The sequence below is a fragment of the Erpetoichthys calabaricus genome, chromosome 10 (genome assembly GCF_900747795.2).
Source record: "Erpetoichthys calabaricus chromosome 10, fErpCal1.3, whole genome shotgun sequence".
Taxonomy (NCBI): Eukaryota; Metazoa; Chordata; class Cladistia; order Polypteriformes; family Polypteridae; genus Erpetoichthys; species Erpetoichthys calabaricus.
In genome coordinates, this window is record NC_041403.2 from 46,731,737 (window position 1) to 46,755,603 (window position 23,867).

The 23,867-nt window shown below is 38.6% G+C and overlaps 1 protein-coding gene across 1 annotated transcript in view; it reads left to right on the forward strand.

Moving 5' to 3' along the window:
* Positions 1-23,867, forward strand: part of LOC114658516 (uncharacterized) — a 39,910-nt gene that overhangs the window by 10,708 nt on the left and 5,335 nt on the right. Inside the window, exons 3-4 of the mRNA XM_028810577.2 lie at positions 3,492-3,553; positions 22,237-23,219. Coding sequence (XP_028666410.1) covers positions 3,493-3,553; positions 22,237-23,219 — 1,044 coding nt within the window. The 5' untranslated portion in view covers position 3,492. The remainder of the gene's footprint in view (positions 1-3,491; positions 3,554-22,236; positions 23,220-23,867) is intronic.

The window sequence follows — 23,867 nt, forward strand, 5'->3', positions numbered from 1 at the left end:
GGTTGTAGCACTGGCTGGATTGTTTCTATCCTATGTTCCTTAGGAATATACCATGATTTCTATATCCTGTTGGGTTTGTGAAGGGCTCTTTGCTACAACTTGTGCCCATGTCAGAGTAAGTTTTAAAATAGATTGAGTTTGAATTTGTGGGGAATTTGTTGGTCCAGATTTCAAGGTTCTCATCTCTTTATTATTTAAATTAGCTTCAATCTCTTGTAAGAGCATTTGGGTTTTTGCCATCTCAGTCTATAGATTGTCCAGTTTACCAGTTAGTTCAGTTATCAGAGTGTTTTGTTCTGTATATTTCTATCTATTTTTTAACCAAATAGTGGCAGGCTGCCAGCATTTATGCTACTGCATATCTTCAGAAATGATCTGTTCAATCTCTTTCTCAATTTTTGTTAGTTTATTTACATAATGCTCATTCAATATTTGGATAGTCGCTCCTTCCCAGTTTTTGGCATTCGCCTCTATCAGTTCTCACACTTGTCTATCATCATATGCTGGTTTTATTAGATCAATTAAATTGTCAGTTTGTCCATTGACTGGCCCCCATGCTCGTCTAAATCCAATAGAACACCTCTGGGACATTATGTTTTGGTCCATCCGATGCCACCAGGTTGCACCTCAGACTGTCCAGGAGCTCAGTGATGCCCTAGTCCAGATCTGGGAGATCCTCCAGGACACCATCTGTGTCCTAATAACCCTTAATAACCCAGGCAATAACCCTGGCTGAACCATAACAGACAAAAGGTGTTAGGAAGTTACCAGGGTTCTGCTTTTCCTTTAGTTTTACTTTTTATTTAGCTTTATTTTTGCCTTTTTTGGTTTTATTTATTATAATATGTTTTCTTTTTGTTCTTTTTAACAAATTCATGTAAGTATTTTATTAGTTAAATGTTCAATGTTCAATTTTTAATTTAATTTAATTTTAATTGATGTTTCTGTTTTATGTTTACTCTATTGTATTTTAATAGTTGAGCCAAGGGGGAAGGGGCCCCCTAATCATGCAGTACAGCCCCCTGGATTTCTGTGCAGGTCTCTTCAAGCTCCAGTTGAGCTGCTGGGACATTGAATTGTGCTCTTTGTCTGCGGTGCCCCTTCACTGAGTCTGTTTGACCCGGTTGTTACAGCAATTATTATTTTGAAAAATATTGAGTCTGATTATTGGGGATTTGACTTTTCATTTTCTGTTTTTTTCTCTATGCATAAAAATTTTAAATATTGTAAAATCATCTGAGACTTATTTGACCATTATAGAGACAGAAGTAGATTTATTTAGGCTGTAACATTTTGACTTTTTTGGTTTTGGATTTCTGATGTGTGTGTGTATATGTATATATATATATATATATATATATATATATATATATATGTGTATATATATATATATATATATATATATATATATATATATATATATATATATATCCAACGAGTCCACACTCATTGTAATACCAAGGAAACAAAAATTAATGAGAGACACTATCTCTTCCACCTTTTCACCTCGAACAGATACTCAAAAACATTCATTAATCGGAGTCTACACAGCAGACGCCAAATGAATCAGCAAACAATCGACTTAAATCAGAACCCCCACCCCACCTGGCACTCACTCCCTTATCACCATAATGTGTCAGAAGGCACTGCACGCACCCTGACCAACTGGGGCATCAGAATAGTACATAAACCCACGAACAATCTGCGCACGGTCCTGTTTAATGCTAAAAACAAGAAATCGACAGCCGAAACACGAAACGCAGTTTATAGTATTCCATGCAATTCTTGCTCAGCGGTATACATAGGACAAACGTCAAAAAGAATCTCAACACATGTACAGGAACATCGCAACGCCGTCAGAAGAAAGGACGCACTATCTTTGATCTATGCACATACTAAATCGACAGGACACACATTCAACTGGGACAACGTAAAAGTAAAATTTAAGGCCAGTACTAAAAGTGCCAGAGAGTTGGCCGGGTCTTGGTTATCAGATGAAAACGCCATCAACAGACACTTGGACATAAATCCAGCATATGCCAACTTAAGAAGAACATGTACACAATAAATAAACTATACAACCCCCCCCCCCCTTGATCATACTGACTTAGTCACCTCCACCCACCCCCCACTGAATGTGTTGCTATATATTGCCTTTGATTCTTGTAAGTCTAAGCATTATCCTCTGATGAAGACCCCTGATAGGGGTTGAAAGCTAAGGAATAAAAAAAAAAAACTATTTTATGATACGTGATTCTTTTTTCTCCCTTCGTGGATCTCCAGCTGCAAATATATATATATATATATATATATATATATATATATATATATATACACTGTATACAGTACATAATACTGGAAGTTGTTGCAATTTCAAACATCCAAGCTAACTAAAGTATGAGTAAGAACTGCTTAAGTTTAATTCTGTAGAAAATAGGACAAAAGATAAAATAAAATCCTAAATTGCATCTCTATTCATTAAAGAACATGTATTCAGAGCATTATTTTTGTCTGACTTAAGCTTTGTGGTAAAATGAACACCACAATAGAAAACATGTACTAGAGGTTAGCAATGCATATTCCGCTGTGGATGAAAACCAGCTTGGGTCTGAAATTAGAGCTTTTTTTCTGCCCACAAATGATATTATTTAAATATTTTACAGACCCCATGTAGTTTGTAGTGGTGGTTGAGAACACAATGTAATCTCATGTTATCATGGTGAAAGGACATAACAAAGTTTCTGATAGAATGGGATCCATTAGTGGATAATTGCAGATAATATGAAAAACATCCACGTAAAAAAGAGAAAAAATCTCATGTTACTCATGTTGCATAATCCACATGTGGTTTGCTCAAAACATGCAATGCATATGTTTTTTTTAGTAAAATATTGCTAATTACTCCTGGAGTAAACAAATCAAACCATAAAGAGGAAAACTAAAGCATCACAGGAAAGATGTTTTAAATTTAAGTCTCGCCTCTACCTATAATTCATTGGTCAAGAGTCCTATCATTTTTGGGTAGAAAATTCTTTTAAAGATAACTTATTTTATCTTGTTAGCTCTCTTTTGCCTAAGTAAGAAATTAAGTTCAATACATTTTAATTTTATTATTAGGTTTGTAGTACTAGGGTGTTGTACCGTGTTAGCCATTATGAATGTAGAGAAAAGCCAAGCAAAATGACACCTTTTATTGGCATTACCTCAGGCCTTTTATCATCTTGCCTGAAGAAGGGGCCTGAGTTGCCTCGAAAGCTTGCATATTGTAATCTTTCTAGTTAGCCAATAAAAGGTGTCATTTTGCTTGGCTTTTCTCTATTATTAGGTTTAAAAGTCAAGTGTTTTGTTACAAATTCCACAGTCTATTCATTTTGCTCTTGGATGTTCAAATGTATATATGTCTGAGTTTATTTTCCTTGACTGAAACAATCAAGATGGAAGGAATAGAAATCAAACGTTATAACTATTTTGGGCATTTATTCTTTTATTAGAATGAAGAAAGGATTTTATTTTACTGGATGGGATGTTAATCATGAATCACACAGTTCAGGTGGTAAGTTTTTTTACATAATTTAAATTTCTTTGTAAATCTTTTGAGATGCTTGTCTATGACTAGTAGCTGCATGAAAATCGAAACTGTAAAAACATTTACTTTATTAATGTACAGGATTATTTGCATGTGTTATTACACCATCAGGTGGCACTAAATGTCATTGCAGCTTTTCTAAAGCAGTTCCTGTATCCAGTATCTACACGGTAAAGTGGGCCATATAGGAAAGGCTGGGTCATTCAGAGACAGACCTGGGTGTCTAGTCCATCTTAAAGCGTGGCTAAAATTAGGCAATGGTACAACTACCGATTAGTGGAAGTGACACCTATCATAGTAGAGAGGCTGTTGATCCTGATGCTTAGTATTGCAAGGCAGAGAAAATTGGCTCTCTGAAAAAATAAAGCTGTAATACTTCAGCAAAGCACTTTGAGATTAAAACTGTGGGAAAGAAAATGAGCAACAGGAGTGACAGTGAATAAAGTGAACCCAAAATAATAAAATTACTCCACTTTAGAATAAACAAGTATGTTTCAATAGGTGCATAATCAATTTTGGTAGTTGAGGCAAGGTGGAGTGTTTTTATTATTATTCATCAAAACATCAAAACTAAAATGTGTATCAAAAAGTCTAAGTCAAAGAAAAAGTTCTTTATACATTAAAGCCATTTTAAAAAAGATTCGCCAAACAAACATCAGGGGCCTCATGCATAACGCCATGTGTAGAATTCACACTAAAACATGGCGTACGGACAAAAATGGAAATGTGCATACGCACAAAAAAATTCAAATGCAGAAAACCATGCGTAAGCCAACTTCCACGCACTTCCGCTTCCGCCCCTCCCAGACTCCTCCCAGAAGTATGCCTCTTTGAATATGCAATCAATATAAAATTTCCCTTAAGTTCAGCGTTCTGTGAAAAGACAGTGGCAAAAGCACAGGGATAAAAGAAGAATATCAGCGAATGCAAAGTGTAGGCAAGGAAACTTACTATTTGTTGGTTTAAGCAGTTGTATAAACAACAAAAGGAAGTTGATCGAAAGTTCAAGTTCAGAAAGTCGCATAGTACCCGAAATAAAAAAAGAAGTTGTCAGATATCATAGTTGCCGTGAAAAGTCGAGTCGTAGCCCACTATCTGAGTGTCATATGGAAGCTTATTAGGGTACAGAGAAAAGAAAAAAATTTAGGGACACAGTGGGAAAAAAAGCTTGAAATGTCAACTTTAATATCAAAATTTCCACTTTAATCACATAGTTTATTTTGTCATTAAAGTAGAACATCATAAACTTAATCTTAAAATCTTTTCATTTACTTGTTTCTCAAATCCCATTGTAACTAAAGTATCAGGTTAAATGCTTCATTTTCTATGTGTTCTTCTATGTACTCTATGTGTGTGAATCACTATTTGCTTCTTCAACGGGCTTTCTCTTACGCAGACAGGACACAGAATACATTACATTCATGATATTGCAGCTCTCTGAACAATTTAAATACTAGGATGTATACTTGATATCATTTTCATGATGAAATGAATTAAAGCATGTATTAAACAGGGGGCCACTGTGGTGCAGGGGTAGTGATGAGCTGGCACCCCATCCAGAGATTGTTCCTACCTCCTGCAAGATGCTTGCTGCGCCATGCGCAACCCTTCATAATTTAAGGCAGCAGTACTGTCTCTTTCAAATGTACTAACCCCCAATTCCTGTCCTTCCTCCTCTTTCTCCAAGTAACCAATCGCTACACAATCTGCTCAGTAATAGATGTTAAGCCATCTGTAAGCTGAGAATGCAGATTCTTCAAAACTTTTAAGGAACATTGAAATATACATGTTTAATTATTCTATTCATCTATCCATCCAGGGTCATGCCAGCCCCAGCAAGCATACAGTGCGAGGCAGAAACAATCCCTGAATGGGGCGCCAGTTCATCGCTACCACTGTCCACCATGTCCACACGTTTAAAAAAAAATATAAATTATTTAAATGAAGTTAAAAATGTATCTGTATTATGTAATATATACACTTTACTGCATTTCATCTGAAAAATGATATCAAGAGCTCAAAGAAGATAGAGCCTGGAAATCTAAATCGACTTAGAATCCAGTCATCATCATCTGTAAATATGTGCTCTCTTCTATCGAATTGAATTGAATTCCTTTATTGTTATTGCAGGGTACAATGAGATTCAATATGCAAATCCCCCATAAACTTATTTTCCTATAAAATGGTAAAACAACAACAACAAAAATAATAATAATATGATAAAAAATGAAAAATATACAATATGAAAGCATAAGTTGCTCAGGTTGTGCAATATTACAACTGTAATCCAAGTTTACAGTGAGGTAATTGTACTTCTAAGTACAAACGGTTCTACCGGGAGCACTTGGTGGACTGATTGAGTATGTTTATATCTCATGGAAGGAAACTGTTTCTGAATTGCAAGGTCGTGCAGAAAAGGCTCTGAAGCGTTAGCTGAACGGGAGAAGTTCAAACAGACTGTGCATATGGCTGAGGCAGCGTGTGCTAAGAGCTGTACCCTGAGAATTCTCTTGACACAATCTACCATAGAGCTTTCCAATCAGCTGCTGTAGAGCTGTGATTCAACACTGAGATACAGCGGGTTAAAATACTCAGTGGTGCACTGAGAATTACAACGCTAAAGCAGCTATAGTATTTGGAATAGTTTGGCCATGCCTTGCACCATTATATGGTTACAGGTTGATTACAATCAGATGCCTTAAACTAAAAAACAATATGCGGATGACGTGAGTGTATTTGATAAAGCAGCGTCAAGGATGTGAATCTAAAAAAATAAAGAGAAGACACCCAGGAATAGTAGCACTGCTTTGACTCTGGGTGCCACCAGTTTGCAAAACTGAGCCAAAAGCATGCATACACTATGGTTTGAGCTGGAGTGAGAATGTGCGTGGCTTTACGCCAAGTTCAGTTTTTATACATCGCAATGTGAGTGTGGAAATGGGCGTACGCAACATTTTTGTACATACACACCATTTATACATGTGACTCCTGATGTTATCACTAATCTGGATGAGAAGGAGATGCAAGGATGATACAGTAACACGCAAAACACATTTCTGGTAAGTTTCTGAACAGTAGCCGCAAAATAGCGGTGTCAATGAAAAAAAAATGACATCAAAATATCTTAACTACTTTAAATACTGCTGATTTAAATCCAAAAACCATTGCTAGTTTGAATTTGTCTTACTTCAAAATCCAAAATGGGTCCAAAATATCAAAGTAAAATAAAACAGAAACTCTCAGAAAATTAAAATAGGTCCAATTAAAAAGACACATAGAAATTAAAGATAATATGTTTCAAATGGCATCTCTTAAAGGCAACAGGGAAGAGAGCTGGTCCCAGCACACAAGCCTAAGAGACACCATCACTAATTGCAAAGGAGAATGATGGAGCACTGCCTTAAAACTTCAAGGATGCTGTGCTCAATAGTAGGAAAAGTGGAGTTGAAATCTAAATGCATAATGATAGTGTTGTTTCCTACATCAAATGTCATTAAAATATAATTTACAACTTATGTTAAGGCTGTTTCTAAGTTGAGTTTGATGAATTCATATTACCACATCTTTAGATCCATCTCATTTCATTTTTGCACATTTTTAATCAGTCAACAAATTAGACACAGCCACTAATTCCTTTTGTTGCTTCCAGCCAACTTTCTGTGTGTGCCACCTAAAGCTAGAGTATACAGCATTATTGTCATTCTCTCCTTCAGGATGTAATTAAATTATTAAAACATGATTCGTACAGGATACAAGAATGAAGGTGGAATCAGCAAAGAAACATTAGGAGGTCACTTATCAGTATCTGAATGGTGAAACAGAGAACAATATTATCCTCTCAATTTATTCCAGGAGAACAAAATCAGGAGGCATTATCAAAGTTGAAGGCAGGCAGCTAGCAAACAGCACAACATAAATTCAAGCCAGCAAACCACAGTTTGCTTTCACTCGTTGCTTACATTGCGTCTTGCCCCCCCACTGGCTGCTTGCCAAAGGTGCTTTGAATTTGAGCAGACCTTGTCATTCAGTTGTGTTTGTAAAACCAGAGCAGCGCAATTCATATGCAGATAGTCTGCCAATCCCAACAGTAAACACGTCAAAGAGCTACTCCAGTTGATTAGGCCCAGAACAAGTTCATAGAAAACAAATTGATTGGGTATTATTATCTACCTGGCAAGGCCGGAAAAGGCTTTGTAGGGAATCTGGATTGAGTGGCCTGTATGGACCATAGAGAAAAAAAAAGATTGATGCTCAAACAATTAAAAGATTGATTTTAAATATCTTGCATTATTTATCTATTTCTGTAATCAATGAAAAGTGCATTTATTTAATATACTGTAGCACCCTGCAATGCAAGTTTTCATTGCAGACTGTCCTGAAAAACTTATAGGAAGGTAGACAACAAAGTCCTTCCGGCATTTGATTCTGCATTCTTAACGTTGTTCTTCTTGGGTGTTTGTTTAAAAATTAATTGCACCCATTTTGTTACTTTTTGCTGGGACACGCAGGGTTGTAGGTATATCAATGCATGCACAGGGGCCATTTTATGTGTTAGTGGTCTTCTTATTTAAGTACAACTCCCACGTGTATAAATCACCTGTACTATACATTGAGGTCTTAATAATAGAAAAGCATTGGTTGTAAGTAGTGTTGATCGGTGCATATTGCCAAAGTGTTTTTTGAAGCAAATTAGCTGGGTTCACCATTCACCTTACTTGGCCAATTTTGTAGGGAGAAAACTTAAGGACTGCGGTGGGTTGGCACCCTGCCTGGGATTGGTTCCTGCCTTGTGCCCTGTGTTGGCTGGGATTGGCTCCAGCAGACCCCCATGACCCTGTGTTCGGATTCAGCAGGTTGGAAAATGGATGGATGGATGGAAAGCTTAAGGACTCTAGTTATAATAATTACCCAAAGAGCCAGGGATTCGTGCTGTGTTGTAACGCCTTCTCTCTTCCTAACTGTACAGAATGGAAGATTGATGGCCGTTCCACCACTGATGTCACTTCCATTATCCACCCTCCTGGATCCGCCCCTTCCTGCTTGGAACTCATATGACCTGAAGTTCAGCCATTTTGAGGCAGTTCAATTCTGAGCTCACGTTTGATAAGACGTTAACGCAACTTCTTGCATGTTTTTCATTGTCTTATTTCAACCCTTTGACATTGTTTTGTTTGATCTTCACACAGGCTTAGGCAACTTTTTTTGTGTCACGCATATACAGAACTTATATGCATGTGTTTTGTAAGCGTACTTCACCTCACATTTTATGGTGTTGCCCAATCTGCTTTGCATATATGCATATCATTTATTGCCTGTACACACATGATGTCACTTATTAATTAACCTGGATTTCCACCCTGTATGTGTTAAAAAATACAAGAATCATCCTTGAAGTATTTTTATTTGAGGAGTATATAAATTGACCAGTCCTGCGGTGGGTTGGCACCCTGCCCGGGATTGGTTCCCTGCCTTGTGCCCTGTGTTGGCTGGGATTGGCTCCAGCAGACCCCCGTGACCCTGTGTTCGGATTCAGCGGGTTGGACAATGGATGGATGGATAAATTGACCATAATGAGAATATTATGAAAATTTTTTTCTGTTCTGCATAGAATTATTGTAAGTTGTGTTTTCACTGCTCGATTAAACATTTTATGCTCTTTGCTATGTAGTGAAGATTGGGTAGTGACAGGGATGATACCCCCGAGAATATCACACTGATCTCTTGCATTACAATCTCTGTGAATATTAGTTAGTCGTGGTGATAGGAGCTTGGGAGATGCAGGAAGAGATAAACAACTTGGCGTATAATCTTATCTCATCAAGGTGCCGTGGTTAGCAATGCTGCCTCATAGCTAAAGTCACATTTTTGGCCTCAATAATCGGTCCAGCGTAGTTGGCAGAAGCTTCCAAAGCACCCAGGGACACTTGAAAGACCACTGTACAAATATAATACGCTCAAAACTAATTTGGTTTCTCTTTTCCTATTAACTTCAATGCATTTTGCTGAGTTTGCCAAAATTCTTAAACATTTCCACATTTTTACTAAACTTGAGTCAAAGCAAATTCAGCAGGATTCGCTCATCACTAGCCTTAAGTCAAAAATAGCAAATACGTTCATAGACAGCCTAACTAAAATAACTAAAACGTTTGGCTTTTATTTCAATACTAGCAAAATACCCGCGCTTCGCAGCGGCGAAGCAAGCTTATGTAAAGGGATGAGAGAGATTTTACCACCGTTACAGCACAAACCAGGAGACTCGCATTTCCACCTATGAGCTTGACAATACTCACAGTGAACATCCATGGATCCAATGTGTACTGTTTTGTCAGATTCATAATGTATGTTTGGGTCGTACGCAAATCCACAATCTGCTTTTTTGAGCCAAACCTGTTGTTTTCATATGAGCCGCTTTTCATTATTGGGATCGTACCTAGAAACAGAAGCTCTATTAACTTGTGGATTTGCCTGCAAATATTTAGCGGCAGCGTCTCTATGAACTTGTGGATTTGCCTGCAAGTATTTAGCTACAGCGTGTCTATTAACTTGTGGATTTGCCTGCGAGTATTTGGCGGCAGCGTCACAAAGTTGTTTCCGTCTAGCTGCATCACAAAATGTACCACGACGTCTGACACGCCTCCTTTTTACTGTTTTCTCACAGCTTGGATTGCTGCTATCATAATCGGTTTGAGTTTCATGGTTTGTTTCAATTACGTTAGTATTTGCAGGACTTGTTGTGTTGAAGTGACATTCGGCATCTGTCAAGCATTGTAAGCATACAACCGGTTTCATCGATAACTTTGCATCCAGCTTTTGAGAGTTGAAATATTCATAAACATCAAAGTGTCCACTACTGAAATCGTCACCTGTAAATCTAAGATGTTTAAGAGGTATTGGCGGTTGTCCAAAGGTGTAAAATATTTGGCCATTTCGGTACATTTGAAAGCGACAACCGAACAATTCAGCGGTAGTCATCAACTCACATGCAGAACCATAGGTGAAGGGCTTATGCATTTCACTCTTATAGTGCTCCTGTGTAGTATAATTATCTCCTGTACCGTCATCAGTCCACACCTTGAACCTGTCCCAGTCATTCAATACATAAGACACAATGTTCCTCCGGATATCAAGAGTGAGCCTGATATGGCCGTGCAATATGTAACACAGAGAATGGAAAAGGCAGGCGCCATCTCCGGGCATGGAAACCACTCGGTAAGTGACAGTTCTTTGATCAATGGTGATCACCTCGATAGACATGTTAATGGGGGTACAGTTGGAATGATAAAGGAAATGGGTACCTGAACAATGTAAACTAAGTCTAAAATACCTACACAATAACTATAATCGTAATAAACGAACAATAAAACAGCGGAGAAGCTGTGGATTAAATAAAAAGGCTGTTATCAGCAGGGAGACGTGAATACTGTGGCGAAGCAAGGAAGGGAATGAAGAGACCGGAGCGACGGACGGTCTTATATAGGCAGGCAGCCAACTACGTGGGAGGCGTGGGGATGGGGGACGCAACACCGCCTCACAAGGCGATCGAGCTGCAGGCTATGGACGTACAGTGCATCCGGAAAGTATTCACAGCGCATCACTTTTTCCTGCTGAAAGATGAACCGTCGCCCCAGTCTGAGGTCAAGAGCGCTCTGGAGCAGGTTTTCATCCAAGATGTCTCTGTACATTGCTGCAGTCATCTTTCCCTTTATCCTGACTAGTCTCCCAGTTCCTGCCGCTGAAAAACATCCCCACAGCATGATGCTGCCACCACCATGCTTCACTGTAGGGATGGTGCCAGGTTTCCTTCAAACATGACGCCTGGCATTCACACCAAAGAGTTCAATCTTTGTCTCATCAGACCAGAGAATTTTCTTTCTCATGGTCTGAGAATCCTTCAGGTGCCTTTTGGCAAACTCCAGGTGGGCTGCTATGTACCTTTTACAATGGAGTGGCTTCCATCTGGCCACTCTACCATACAGGCCTGATTGGTGGATTGCTGCAGAGATGGTTGTCCTTCTGGAAGGTTCTCCTCTCTCTACAGAGGACCTCTGGAGCTCTGACAGAGTGACCATCGGGTTCTTGGTCACCTCCCTCACTAAGGCCCTTCTCCCCCTATCGCTCAGTTCAGATGGCCGGCCAGCTCTAGGAAGAGTCCTGGTGGTTTCGAACTTCTTCCACTTCCGGATGATGGAGGCCACTGTGCTCATTGGGACCTTCAAAGCAGCAGAAATTTTTCTGTAACCTTCCCCAGATTTGTGCCTCGAGACAATCCTGTCTCGGAGGTCTACAGACAATTCCTTTGACTTCATGCTTGGTTTGTGCTCTGACAACTGTGGGACCTTATATAGACAGGTGTGTGCCTTTCCAAATCATGTCCAATCAACTGAATTTAGCACAGGTGGACTCCAATTAAGCTGCAGAAACATCTCAAGGATGATCAGGGAAACAGGATGCACCTGAGCTCAATTTCGAGCTTCATGGCAAAGGCTGTGAATACTTATGTACATGTGCTTTCTCAATTTTTTTATTTTTAATAAATTTGCTAAAACCTCGAGTAAACTTTTTTCACGTTGTCATTATGGGGTGTTGTATGTAGAATTCTGAGGAAAAAAATGAATTTAATCCATTTTGGAATAAGGCTGTAACATAACAAAATGTGGAAAAAGTGAATACTTTCCGGATGCACTGTATATATGTACGTAAGCAGGATTCAGTTAGCGTTGGGAACCCGCGTACCAAATTTCTTGAAGATGGGCCCATAAGTAACAAAGACCGTTGGAAAGTTCAATATGGCGGCCGACAGTGGCATCATACCACCGAAATAAGTACGTACATCGGTTTTGGTTAGCACAGGGAAGCCACCTACCAAATTTCGTGAAGATGGCACCATAAATAAAAAAGTTTAATATGGCGGACGTTGTCGACCGTTATGACTGTTATGCGTAGAATTTCAAAATGAAACCTGCTTAACTTTTGAAAGTAACCTGTAAGGAATGAGCCTGCCATATTTCAGCCTCCTACCTACATGGGAAGTTGGAGAATTAGTGATGAGTGAGTCAGTGAGGGCTTTGCCTTTTATTAGTATAGATTTAATGATCTCAGAAATGATAGCAACCTGTTTGTTTAATGACTGTGCCTTTTGAATGAACTATGAGTCCTACAAAACACTGTGTCTTGAATCTCTCTCACTCAGATGTAACAGTCATTAGCACCATGAAGACTGGTCATTTAATGGACAGATCTATGTAGTTAAAGACTGACAAAGTATTGTGAATGTGGTAGAGAGTCTGCTTTATCTTACTTCACTGGTAAGCCAGTACAATTGTGCTGCACGCAAAAGGCTTTGATCCCGTTACACCTGAGCTGCCTCCACACCACTGGCATCCTTTCAGATGGTGAATTTTCAGTAAAAGGCTGCTTTTTAGCTTAGGACCTGTCAACACCAAAATCCCAGAACATGATCTGTACTGATTATAATTAAGATCTTCTGTCTCGTCTATATAAATAAACACTACCTGAGATTAACTGATAAGGCACAAGTTTGAACAGTGGCTGCCTTAATTAGCTTTCTAGTTAGATTCAGAAGCTAGCATTCACAATGTGGACAATACTGTCAAGAATTAAGACATCCTTACATTTGCCCCATTCATCCATTTTGTGCACCAGTTTATTCCAGTTTCGAAGACCAAAGAAAAACCCAATAGCATCAGGTACAAGACAGGAAGTAGTTCTTGACTAAGCACCAGTCTATTGCAGGGTTTTTTATTTACCTGATTATAAAATTAAAGTTCCTCATTGGCAAACACGAGAATCAGCTAGAATTATAAAATTAATTTAAAGACCAGCTTCACATTTGACACTTCATGAGATTTTCATTAAGGCCCATACAGCAAATATTTGTTCTTGTTAATCCATGTCATACTTTAGATTTCTTCCTGTATTGGAACTCTAGGCTATAATTTTATTTGAAAGTGTCTGGAGCGTGTTTGTTTTAAGAATCAGAATAATTCTATTTTATTTAAAAAGAATTTGTAAAATGGTAAATGGGGTAAACTATTTATTTGTGAGGAGAGAACTGCCACTAATAGACAGTTAACTCCGTTATACAAGACAGAAATCTCAGAGAGAGAAAGTTAATGGAAGGTATTTTCAAGTAAGATAGATAGATAGATAGATAGATAGATAGATAGATAGATAGATAGATAGATAGATAGATAGATAGATAGATAGATAGATAGATAGATAGATAGATAGATAGATACTTTATTAATCCCAAAAGTAAGGTGACATCTGAGGAGATTCCCCAAGGACATTAAATGGCAGATGGCCTAGAAGGTGACAGGGGTCCTTGACATTCTCGTTTAACAAGAAAGATCAGATAAACAAGAATCTCCTCTGCTTGTGCAGTCCAGAGCGCCCATTTCTTGCAGATGCATTGTCTGCCTTGTACCTCTGCCTGTGTGGTCATTGGTTGTCAGCTCTTGCACACACAAGCCCTCCGACACAATCAAACCTGCTTGATTTTGTCATTGCAAGTTGAAGACTGGTCTGACTGAATCTCTGGGGATGTCACACAGCACAACTGGCGGTCAAGGGGAATGCACCACGGCTCTCCCCAACTCAGTAAGATTCTGTAAATTAAGGCTACGACTGAAAAGTGCTGAAAAGTCATGTGGTGTGATGGAGGCTTTACAGAGAGAGAGAGAGGCGCCATGGCCTTCTGACTCCACCTATTTAAATGAGTTTCTCAGTCAAGTAATGGGGAGGAGCAGAAGTGATGAAAGAGAGCCTGCTGTTTGGTGCTGCTTCTTTGCTTCTGTATTTAAGAGGCACATTTTTCAATGCCACCTATCTTGTATTTGTATTTCAATTCTGCTCACTGTTTACATGTTTTTGGATTATTGATTCTAATTAATTATCTCTGTCTGATGCACAAGTGTTTTATTTTAAGTGCACATTTTAATTTTGTCTCATGCTGCCAGCTGAGGATGAAGGAGTTTAATTTTGTTCTCTGGCTTTGAGCCTTGGCTTTTGCTCTTCAGGAGACAATTTAGGAGACATGCACAGAGTGAGCAACTGCATACCAGGGAACAATTGATGTTGTTTAGGCATGACAGCCAGATAGCAGTTTGGGGTTTTGTCTACTAGGGAGATCCAAGATGACTCTTACAGACTGAGTGAAAACATAAGAGTACTGGCAAGAAGGCAGAAAACCTCAAGGGTAAAAGGTGGTACTAAACAACCCAAGGCTGGTGGGATTTGCTCTTTATGTAAGGAAACCAGAAAGCTGAACAACTGAGTACTTTAAAAATCCCAATGCACTGGGAAAAGGGACAACAGGGACTACTAGAAATACCTCATTATGGTTTCTCTAGTCAACTACAACAAGATTGGTTTAATAAAATGCAAGGTCACAGAACAAGACCAATAAAGACAAGAATGTTGTGTGTGTTATACTGTATTATAGCAGGGTTTACTGTAGTAACTGACTTGTATTTGTTTTGTTTTTGTTTAGTTTCAATTATTATTTTTAATTTTTCTGTGTTCTGTTTTTTTTCTTTTTAATTATTCAGATATTAGATACTGTCTCTTTGAAGTGGCATTCATTCCTTCTTCTTTGTGGGTGCAGCCCAGGGAGGCGGTGCCACCCTGATATCACTACTGCTGGATCCTCTTCTGGCTTCATAAATTAGCCTTAGAGAAGGATCCAGAAGTTCTTCATTGTCATTTCAAACAGTGCATTCCCTGTGTACTGATTTTCTGGCTGTTGGATTTTTGTTGATTCTGTCTATTCGATTTATGATTTGGTACTTGCCCACATTGAGATGCCTTTTGGACAAATCATTTTTCCTTTATCTGCCATTTTTGTATTTCTTTACATTTACAAAAATAACTATCTTTAATCATAAAACCCTGCATTGGTCTTGTTCTTCCTAGCTAAATGTTTTTCAGTTTATCTAGATAGATAGATAGATAGATAGATAGATAGATAGATAGATAGATAGATAGATAGATAGATAGATAGATAGATAGATAGATAGATAGATAGAACTTTATTTGTCCCCAGCAGGAATTTTGGCTTTTTTTAACAGAGGCTTTTTAAATAAATAAATATACACAGACTTTGATCTGAACACACATCTTAGATTGACTATAAAGGAAGAAAAATAAAAAGAAAGAGAAGTTCTGGCCTGGCTGTCACAGTCCGAGTGAGGCATTATGCAGACGTCTTGCTGTTAGTATAAAGGAGCCTCAGTAGCGTTTCTTTGACACATTTCTGCTGAATAATTTGTTGGCTGTATGTCCACAGTGTTAGTGTATCAGAGGCAGGTTGTGCAGCATTGTTCATAATTTGGTTTTAATTCTCTTCCTTGCTGCTACCTCCAGGTTAGGCTAATCAACAGCCTTTTAATTAGCTTGTTGATTCGGTGGGCCTCTCTTGAAGTGATGTTATTAGCCCAGCACACCACAATGTTGAAAATCACACTGGCCTTCTCAAAGTTGTAGAAGATGTGAAGGATGTCACCACACGCATTAAAGGAACGCAGTCACCTAAGGAAAATTAGCCCGCTCTGCCCTTTCTTATATTGTTCCTCTGTGTTCAGATACCAGTCCAACCTGTCATTAATGTGGACCCCAGAGCACTTGTAGGAGTGGACCACCTCTACATCCACTCATTGAATAGTGACAGAACATAGAGGCTCTTTGGTGCAGCGAGAAACAATTACCAGTTCATTGATTTTGCTGATGTTAAGATGCAGACAATTCTCTTTGCAACTACAAATAAAGTTCTCCACCTGACTCCTGTACTCATCCCCGTTATCAATACACCCCATAAATGCATAATCATCTGAGGATTTCTGCAAATGACATGACTTGGTGTTATATTTTAAGTCTGAGGTGTACAGAGTGATGAGAAAATGGAGACAGGACTGATCCTTGTGGTACTCCAGTGTTGCTCACATCTGTTATCAGAAACACAGTCTTTGAGTCTCAGAAACTGTGGCCTGCAGGGCAGTCTATTGTCCAGGACACCATAGGCTCATTCACCTGCGTATCTCTGAGTTTACCCCTTAACAGGGATGGCTGAATGGTACTGAAGGCCCAGGAGAAATCAAAAAACACAATCCTCACAGTGCTGCCAGCTTTGTCCAGGTGAGAATAAGCCTTGTGGAGCAGACAGATAATTGCACCCTGCACTCTAATCTAGGCAAACTGCAGTGGGTCCAGTGGTCCAGTCTCTAAAAGGTCTTCCTGATGTGAGATGTAAGTGAAAGGCCATTCAGTGTATTTTGTGGTATATTGTTGAATATTAAAAAAATGCTTGAAACTTTGAAAGCCAGAGCCCATTTTAGGCCTGTGTAGATCAAAACCAGCCCTGTCAAATTTGGGATCTTTCTGCCTGGGGTAGAAGTTGTTTACGGATATTTTAGAAGCCCATGCCCTCAACGCTGTAAAAGTAAACTCAGTTCTTATCGGTCTGCATTGATTGTTTGAACTTTGAGTTATTTTAGTTGGACATCATCCATTTCCTCTATTAAGAATAAGTCTGCCAACTGTCTATATACTCCATAGGTACTGTATACTCTGGGATTATCTGTGGCCAATGAATGTCTAGAGTAAAAATAAAATATATTTATGTTCAGGTTTTCTTTTTTGTCCCTCTCGTGATAGAGATCAGTCTCTAATACACCATTGATTATTGTTTCCAAAAGCTTTTCAAAATCTAAATGTCATATTGTAGATAGCACTTGTAATTAACTGGAAGTTTTACAACACAGACAGCACACAAATCCTGATCAGCTTATTTCTTAACTTCACTTTCTAAAAAGAAATTGAAAACCACCTGTGAAATCCCTGGCTTTAGCAGTCAAAGAATCTGTTATTGTCGGAATAGCGATATGAAGAGCTAAATATATATAAAGATTACACTAACTCCTAATTAATGTGCGGTGACAGTAGAGGATGGGTTTTTCATTCACAGTAGGTTCCTCAAGCCTTAAGCATCCAAGACTTGATCCTTTTCTTTCTTTAATAATAATACTTGAAAAAATAACATACAATTATGTACTGTACATACTTGCTAAGATTGAATAGAAAAGGATTGTATGTATGACACATTTTTCATATATATTTATAAATATATTTGGTATATTTTATAGAAAGATCAATCATTTTATGCAATAGCATAAGAAGATGTATTATTTTGTGTGGTATAAATTTCTTTCTGGTTCTGCAGTAGACTAGTGCCCCGTCCAAGGGTGTTTCCTACCTTTCACCCAGTGCTACTGGATGAAGGGAAAAAACATGAAAATATATTCATTCCATTAACAGAACATGTTCGAATAAGTACACAACAAGTTACTCTAAATTGCCACAGGATTTATAAGTGTCAATGTGTACTTGAGTGTGTCTTGTGGTAGGCCGATGCCCTGTCCAGTGCTACTTTCATCCTAGCATTCAGTTCTGCTGAGGTAGGCCTCCGCTCTCCACAACCCTCAACTGGAAAAATTGGCTTCATTTTGCCCCTTTTTTCCTTCTGATTTTCTTTTGAAGCATATGGGTTCAAATATACCCATATTCTGAAGAGGGGGGCTCACAAGATAAATCATAAAACTCATGGCACCTCTCTGTTCTCCATAAGCCTCATTACATTACCGGCTCCCTGAATTTCAGTAACCTTACAGATTACTTTAAGAAGTTAATTCTTTTCATCTGCTGATTGGTGGCATAGTTGCCAAATTGGCCGGTTTCACATCCAAGTGGACTGTTTTTAAAGCTGTCATGCGTGAAAAATGGTGTAGGATTAACTCTTCATTTTTGCCTATTTCTCTTGATTATGAGAAAAAAGGCTTATTTGCAGTTCCATGCTCCTTTGAGCTCCTTTTCTTTTTATATTATGGCAGTGAAATGTCACATAACCTTCCTTTTTTAAAATTTAAAACTTGTCAGTTTCAAAAACAATTACCTTCAACCGATGACCTTGCAGTCACAAGTACTGTTACCCCATTATTGAAAAAAAATTGTATTGCATTAGGTATCAACCAGTTGCAGCTGATAAAACAGTCGGTCTGAAACATAAAAGTAAAAATGGGACAAGAATGCAGAGCAGTGCAGAGGCAACAATATACTGTAGCTAATGATGTTTATCTGAGGTGCAATTCATAAGGATTACTTCTGAATATTTTGAAATCAATTCAGTTTTTTTTTTAGTGCGATGAACCTCCTAATTCATGGGGATGAGTAAATTCCCACAATATAATATAACATTCTTGTCTAGGTGCCTAGCTGTGGAAAATGTTAAGGGTTTTGGCCATTTTTGTGCAGGAAATTACTCAGCAAAAAAGGTCAGAAGGACTTGAAGTTGTGCATGGCACATCAGCCAACTTCAGGGGTTCACCCTCAAATGGGATACAAGGGGTCAAAGTTATTCCACTTCATAAAATTTCAAAGAAATAGATCTCAGATATATGGGCATGTTGAGTGTCATTTTATGATATTTTGATTTAGATGATCATGAATATGTTAACTCTTTTAGGGCTGATTTTTTTTTTCCTTTTCTCCCAGTGCTGAATATTTTTCCAAAAAACTCCATTTTCTGAAAAGCGCACAAAGCAATAGTTTCTCACATAAACCAAAATAAAATGTCTGCTGCTGTGTGCAGTACCTTGTCACCGCGTGTTAACCATCTCTCCCTGCCATGGTAGCATTAAGCGGCTGTGTGGGGGGCGGGCTGCAGCAGCTTGGGACTGAACAGTTGGTGCCAGTACCTTAATCTCGTTTTAGATCTCGATCTTCAGATCACTTGCACCATAATCGAAGTCTGACAAGTCAGAGATAAATTCAGAAAAATGAAATATATGTGAAACATTGTCCACCGAGTATTTTGCTTTACACATTTGCTTCGCTCTATTGCCAGATGTCGATGCTGTTCTAGATGTTGTTTACTCTATGGTACTATTGCACATGCAGGGATTCAACGTCATGTCAACGAGTCTAATATTCCTTCTAGCACAGAATATACACCTATAAAATAACAATGTGTTTTGTCGATGTTTACAGCTCATTATTAAACTCTACCCAAGGTCAACTTCCACCTTCAATCCCATTGTTGACAAAAGTCGACATCCGCCCTAAAAGAGTTAAGGGGCAGCACGGTGGTGCAGCGGTAGTGCTGCTGCCTCGCAGTTAGGAGACCTGGGTTTGCATGTTCTCCCCGTGTCTGCGTGGGTTTCCTCCGGGTACTCCGGTTTCCTCCCACAGTCCAATGACATGTAGGTTAGGTGCACTGGCGTTTCTAAATTGTGTGTGTGTGTGTGTGTGTGTGTGTGTGTGTGTGTGTCCTGCGGTGGGCTGGTGCCCTGCCTGGGGTTTGTTTCCTGCCTTGCGCCCTGTGTTGGCTGGGATTGGCTCCAGCAGACCCCCGTGACCCTGTAGTTAGGATATAGCAGGTTGGATAATGGATGGATGAATATGTTAATATTTTTGATATTTCATTCTTTACTGTAGCCATCTACAAGCCACTCCTAGAATGTTACAAATGACAAATTTCAAACATGGTTATCATTTTAAACCTATTTCAAGGTCAGTGATTATGAATATGATGCTATTTTTGGTTTTTGATCATTAACTAGTCTTCTATGGACCTCTATAAGAAGGTGAAAAATTAAAAATTTCTATTACAATTTTTTAGACCATAAGCATTTAAAATATAGCAAACAGTTTAACATTTCAAATATTTAACAATTGTTATTTATTACTAGCCGTCTCCTGCGGGCTCCCTACTCTTGACATCAGACTTCCCCCTCCCTTTGGCCTGCAGCCTCTGTCTCGGATTAACATGAATATTTTGCTTCTGCAAGCGAACTATGATTCTTAGCGCGATGATAGAAGTCGCAAAATCAACCGAAATGTTCAAGCAAATTATAAAACAAAACCTTATCTAAATCCGTTAAGTAGTTCTCTCATGAAAAGCGGAAAGACAGACAGACGTTGGATTTTATATATACTGTATAGAGATGTACTGTATTTCTACCTCATGAAGTAAATCATTTCTAAAGAACACCCTGAATTAGGGTGAATGCAGAGAGAGGATAACTGCAGTACAGAAACAACTTTCATTTTTGTAAACAAGTATGAAGCCCAGAAGGAGTTGCATTGCGTCTTTGTGGACCTGGAGAAAGCATATGACAGGGTGCCTCAAGAGGAGCTGTGGTATTGTATGAGGAAGTTGGGAGTGTCAGAGAAGTACGTAAGAGTTGTACAGGATATGTATGAGGGAAGTGTGACAGTGGTGAGGTCTGCGGTAGGAGTGACAGATGCATTCAACGTGGAGGTGCGTTTACATCAGGGATCGGCTCTGAGCCCTTTCTTATTTGCAATGGTGATGGACAGGTTGACAGACAAGATTAGACAGGAGTCCTCGTGGACTATAATGTTTGCTGATGACATTGTGATCTGCAGCGAGAGTAGGGAGAAGGTTGAGGAGACCCTGGAAAGATGGAGATGTGCTCCGGAGAGGAGCAGAATGAAGGCCAGTAGGAACAAGACAGAATACATGTGAGAGAGAGGTCAGTGGAATGGTGAGGATGCAAGGAGTAGATTTGGCGAAGGTGGATGAGTTTAAATACTTGGGATCAACAATTCAGGGTCATGGTGAAAAAGAGAGTGCAGGCAGGGTGGAATGGGTGGAGAAGAGTGTCAGGAGTGATTTGTGACAGACGGGCATCAGCAAGAGTGAAAGGGAAGGTCTACAGGACATTGGGGGTGGCGGAAGATGTGCGGGTGGCAATTTGCTGAAATGAAATGGGCTAACCAATACTGGGTTAGGTTTTGAAGGACTGGGTGGGATTTTTACAGATGTTGGACTGAAGAGTGCCTGTCAAAGCTGATATCCCTGATTGTAAACCTCTGGTAGAGAGAACCATTTTCTGGGGGTACTTACAGGGTTAAGAAATGCTTTCCTTTGGCCTCAGGATTCAGCAGTGGTTGATGGCTGTCAAAATTAGACAAAGGATTTGCATTTTCATGGTATGATGGTTATGGCAAAAAACAGTGTTCAGTTCTTTTTTTACAAGAATTCCACACAATATTCTTTTGAGAATAAGGAACAGTTTAGTGGAAGAATTGCAATACCACTGTATTCATCACTAGTTTCTGCTGTTTCACTCTGTAAAAAAAAAACACAGTTAGTCCAATGCCTAAGAAGGTAATGTCATATACTGTTTATTAATTAAAATATAATGCATTCAGAGGCTGGTGGTGACACACACACACACACACAGAGTAACTCTTAACTTTCCTTTGGTTCTCCTCTCTCTCATTTGCACCTCACAAATGGTATCTCAGAAAGTCAGTTCTGTATTTACAGGTGAATTGCAAAAATAAATTTCCTTATAAAATTAATGCAGGAGAAAATAACTGGATATGTGGATGCAGATTTACTCCACCTATCAGAGACATTTTGGTGCTGCAGATTACATAACATGGTGATGTTTTTCCAAATCACAGAATTACATCTGCTTATAATACAAATTGAACAGATTTATTTGTAACATATTTTATTGCACATTATATTCTGATGTATGCCGTACTCGATATGGCATAACCTAATTTTTTTGCCAATGCTTTTTTTTTGTTTGTTTCCTATTTAGATTGGATCTTTGGTGAAAAAGCTCTAAACTGTTCATTGCTTTCAAAGCAGAGATGCCCCTGTCTGGATAAACACAATATTGTCATCTCGCCTCATTTGTTGAATCGTACCTCACCATTGGGTAACAAATTGGTACTCCCTTCAGAAGTGCAGAACGTGAAAGATCAGCAGATAGTGAAAGGCATCTCAGTGCAGTCATCGTGTTGTAAAAATTCAGTCACTCAAAGTAAGACGCAGCCCCCAAATACAGGGAAAATCGGAAGCAGTGAAAAACTGTTCATCCATACCGGACGTATGACTTTCAAAGAAGATGATGGCCAAACCAAAAGGATCACATCTTGCAACCCCACAAGAGTAAAGCACCTGATAACTTTGACACGAGGAAGCTTATCAGAGCAGCCATTTGCTCAGCAAGAGAGAACAACATCTGTTTTTAGGGAAACTGAAAACCCTGTAAGATTGTACCAGACAGCCTGCTCGGATTATAAACTGGAAATATTCCAGTCAATACATCCGAAACAAAGGTGTTCCACTTCATGCAGTAAGATGCAAAATAGTCAGAAGGAAAGGCTCTCGGCAGACAGACTGATTTTCCAACCAACCTCGACAAGCCCATTATCGGATGGAGAAGCCAACGTATCAGACTGTAACACAGTTGAATGTATTCACATTGATCTTCAAAGCAATGGCACTGAAATATTAGCCTCTGAAAATGATTTGGTCAGTACTCCTGGAATGCAGAGCCCTGATGATTTTAGTCTACCAAGTTCTGATGACGTGTCATCACAAGATTGTTTATCTATGTGCTGTACGTCTGAAGCAGAAACATCAGAACCAGTTCATCATCTACAGAAACTGAGGAGAAACAGCCAAACTACAAACTATTATAACTTGACCAAAATTTCAATGATAAAAGACCAAAGAGAATCAAACAATTGCTCATTGCTCAAGCCTAGCAATGAGAAAGCGAGACCTCAATCACAGGTAAACAGCTTACAGTTTTGGTGGACTCAAAGAATGTGGACGGATCTTGTTTGTCTGGTTTATATAAAGACAATAATCAATTGTGCTTAAGCTTTGGAAGATGGTCCCATGGTGGAAATGGAGAGGATAACATTAGCTAGCCACAGTCATTCACACACTCTCTTCTATTTGTTTAAAAACAGATACTTTACATGCTGTCTTATTACTCATCTCAAGCCTTATATTAGGCACAATATTCACATTATTTTGATCTATTCTTTTAATCTCTCTGTTGTTTTTTTATTTGTTATAAGACAGGGGGCAATTATTTATGATGACGATTGGGCTTCTGTGAAGAATGGAGGTGTAGTTAAAGTTTATTAAGGTATCGGTAGTAAAATTAAGTAACATTAAACAGTTGAAGGTAAAAAAGGTGAAATAGAAGGAATAACTTTAGGTATAATTCTAATAACATAAATATAACAGACAAAATTACAGTAATCATTTAGGATACAAAAAATATGAAAAATTCAGTTCTGCTAACATGTGTTTCCTTTCAATCACTAAAAAAATCTTATAAAGAATTACTTCACATTTCATATTGTATGAGTTAGATAGATAGATAGATAGATAGATAGATAGATAGATAGATAGATAGATAGATAGATA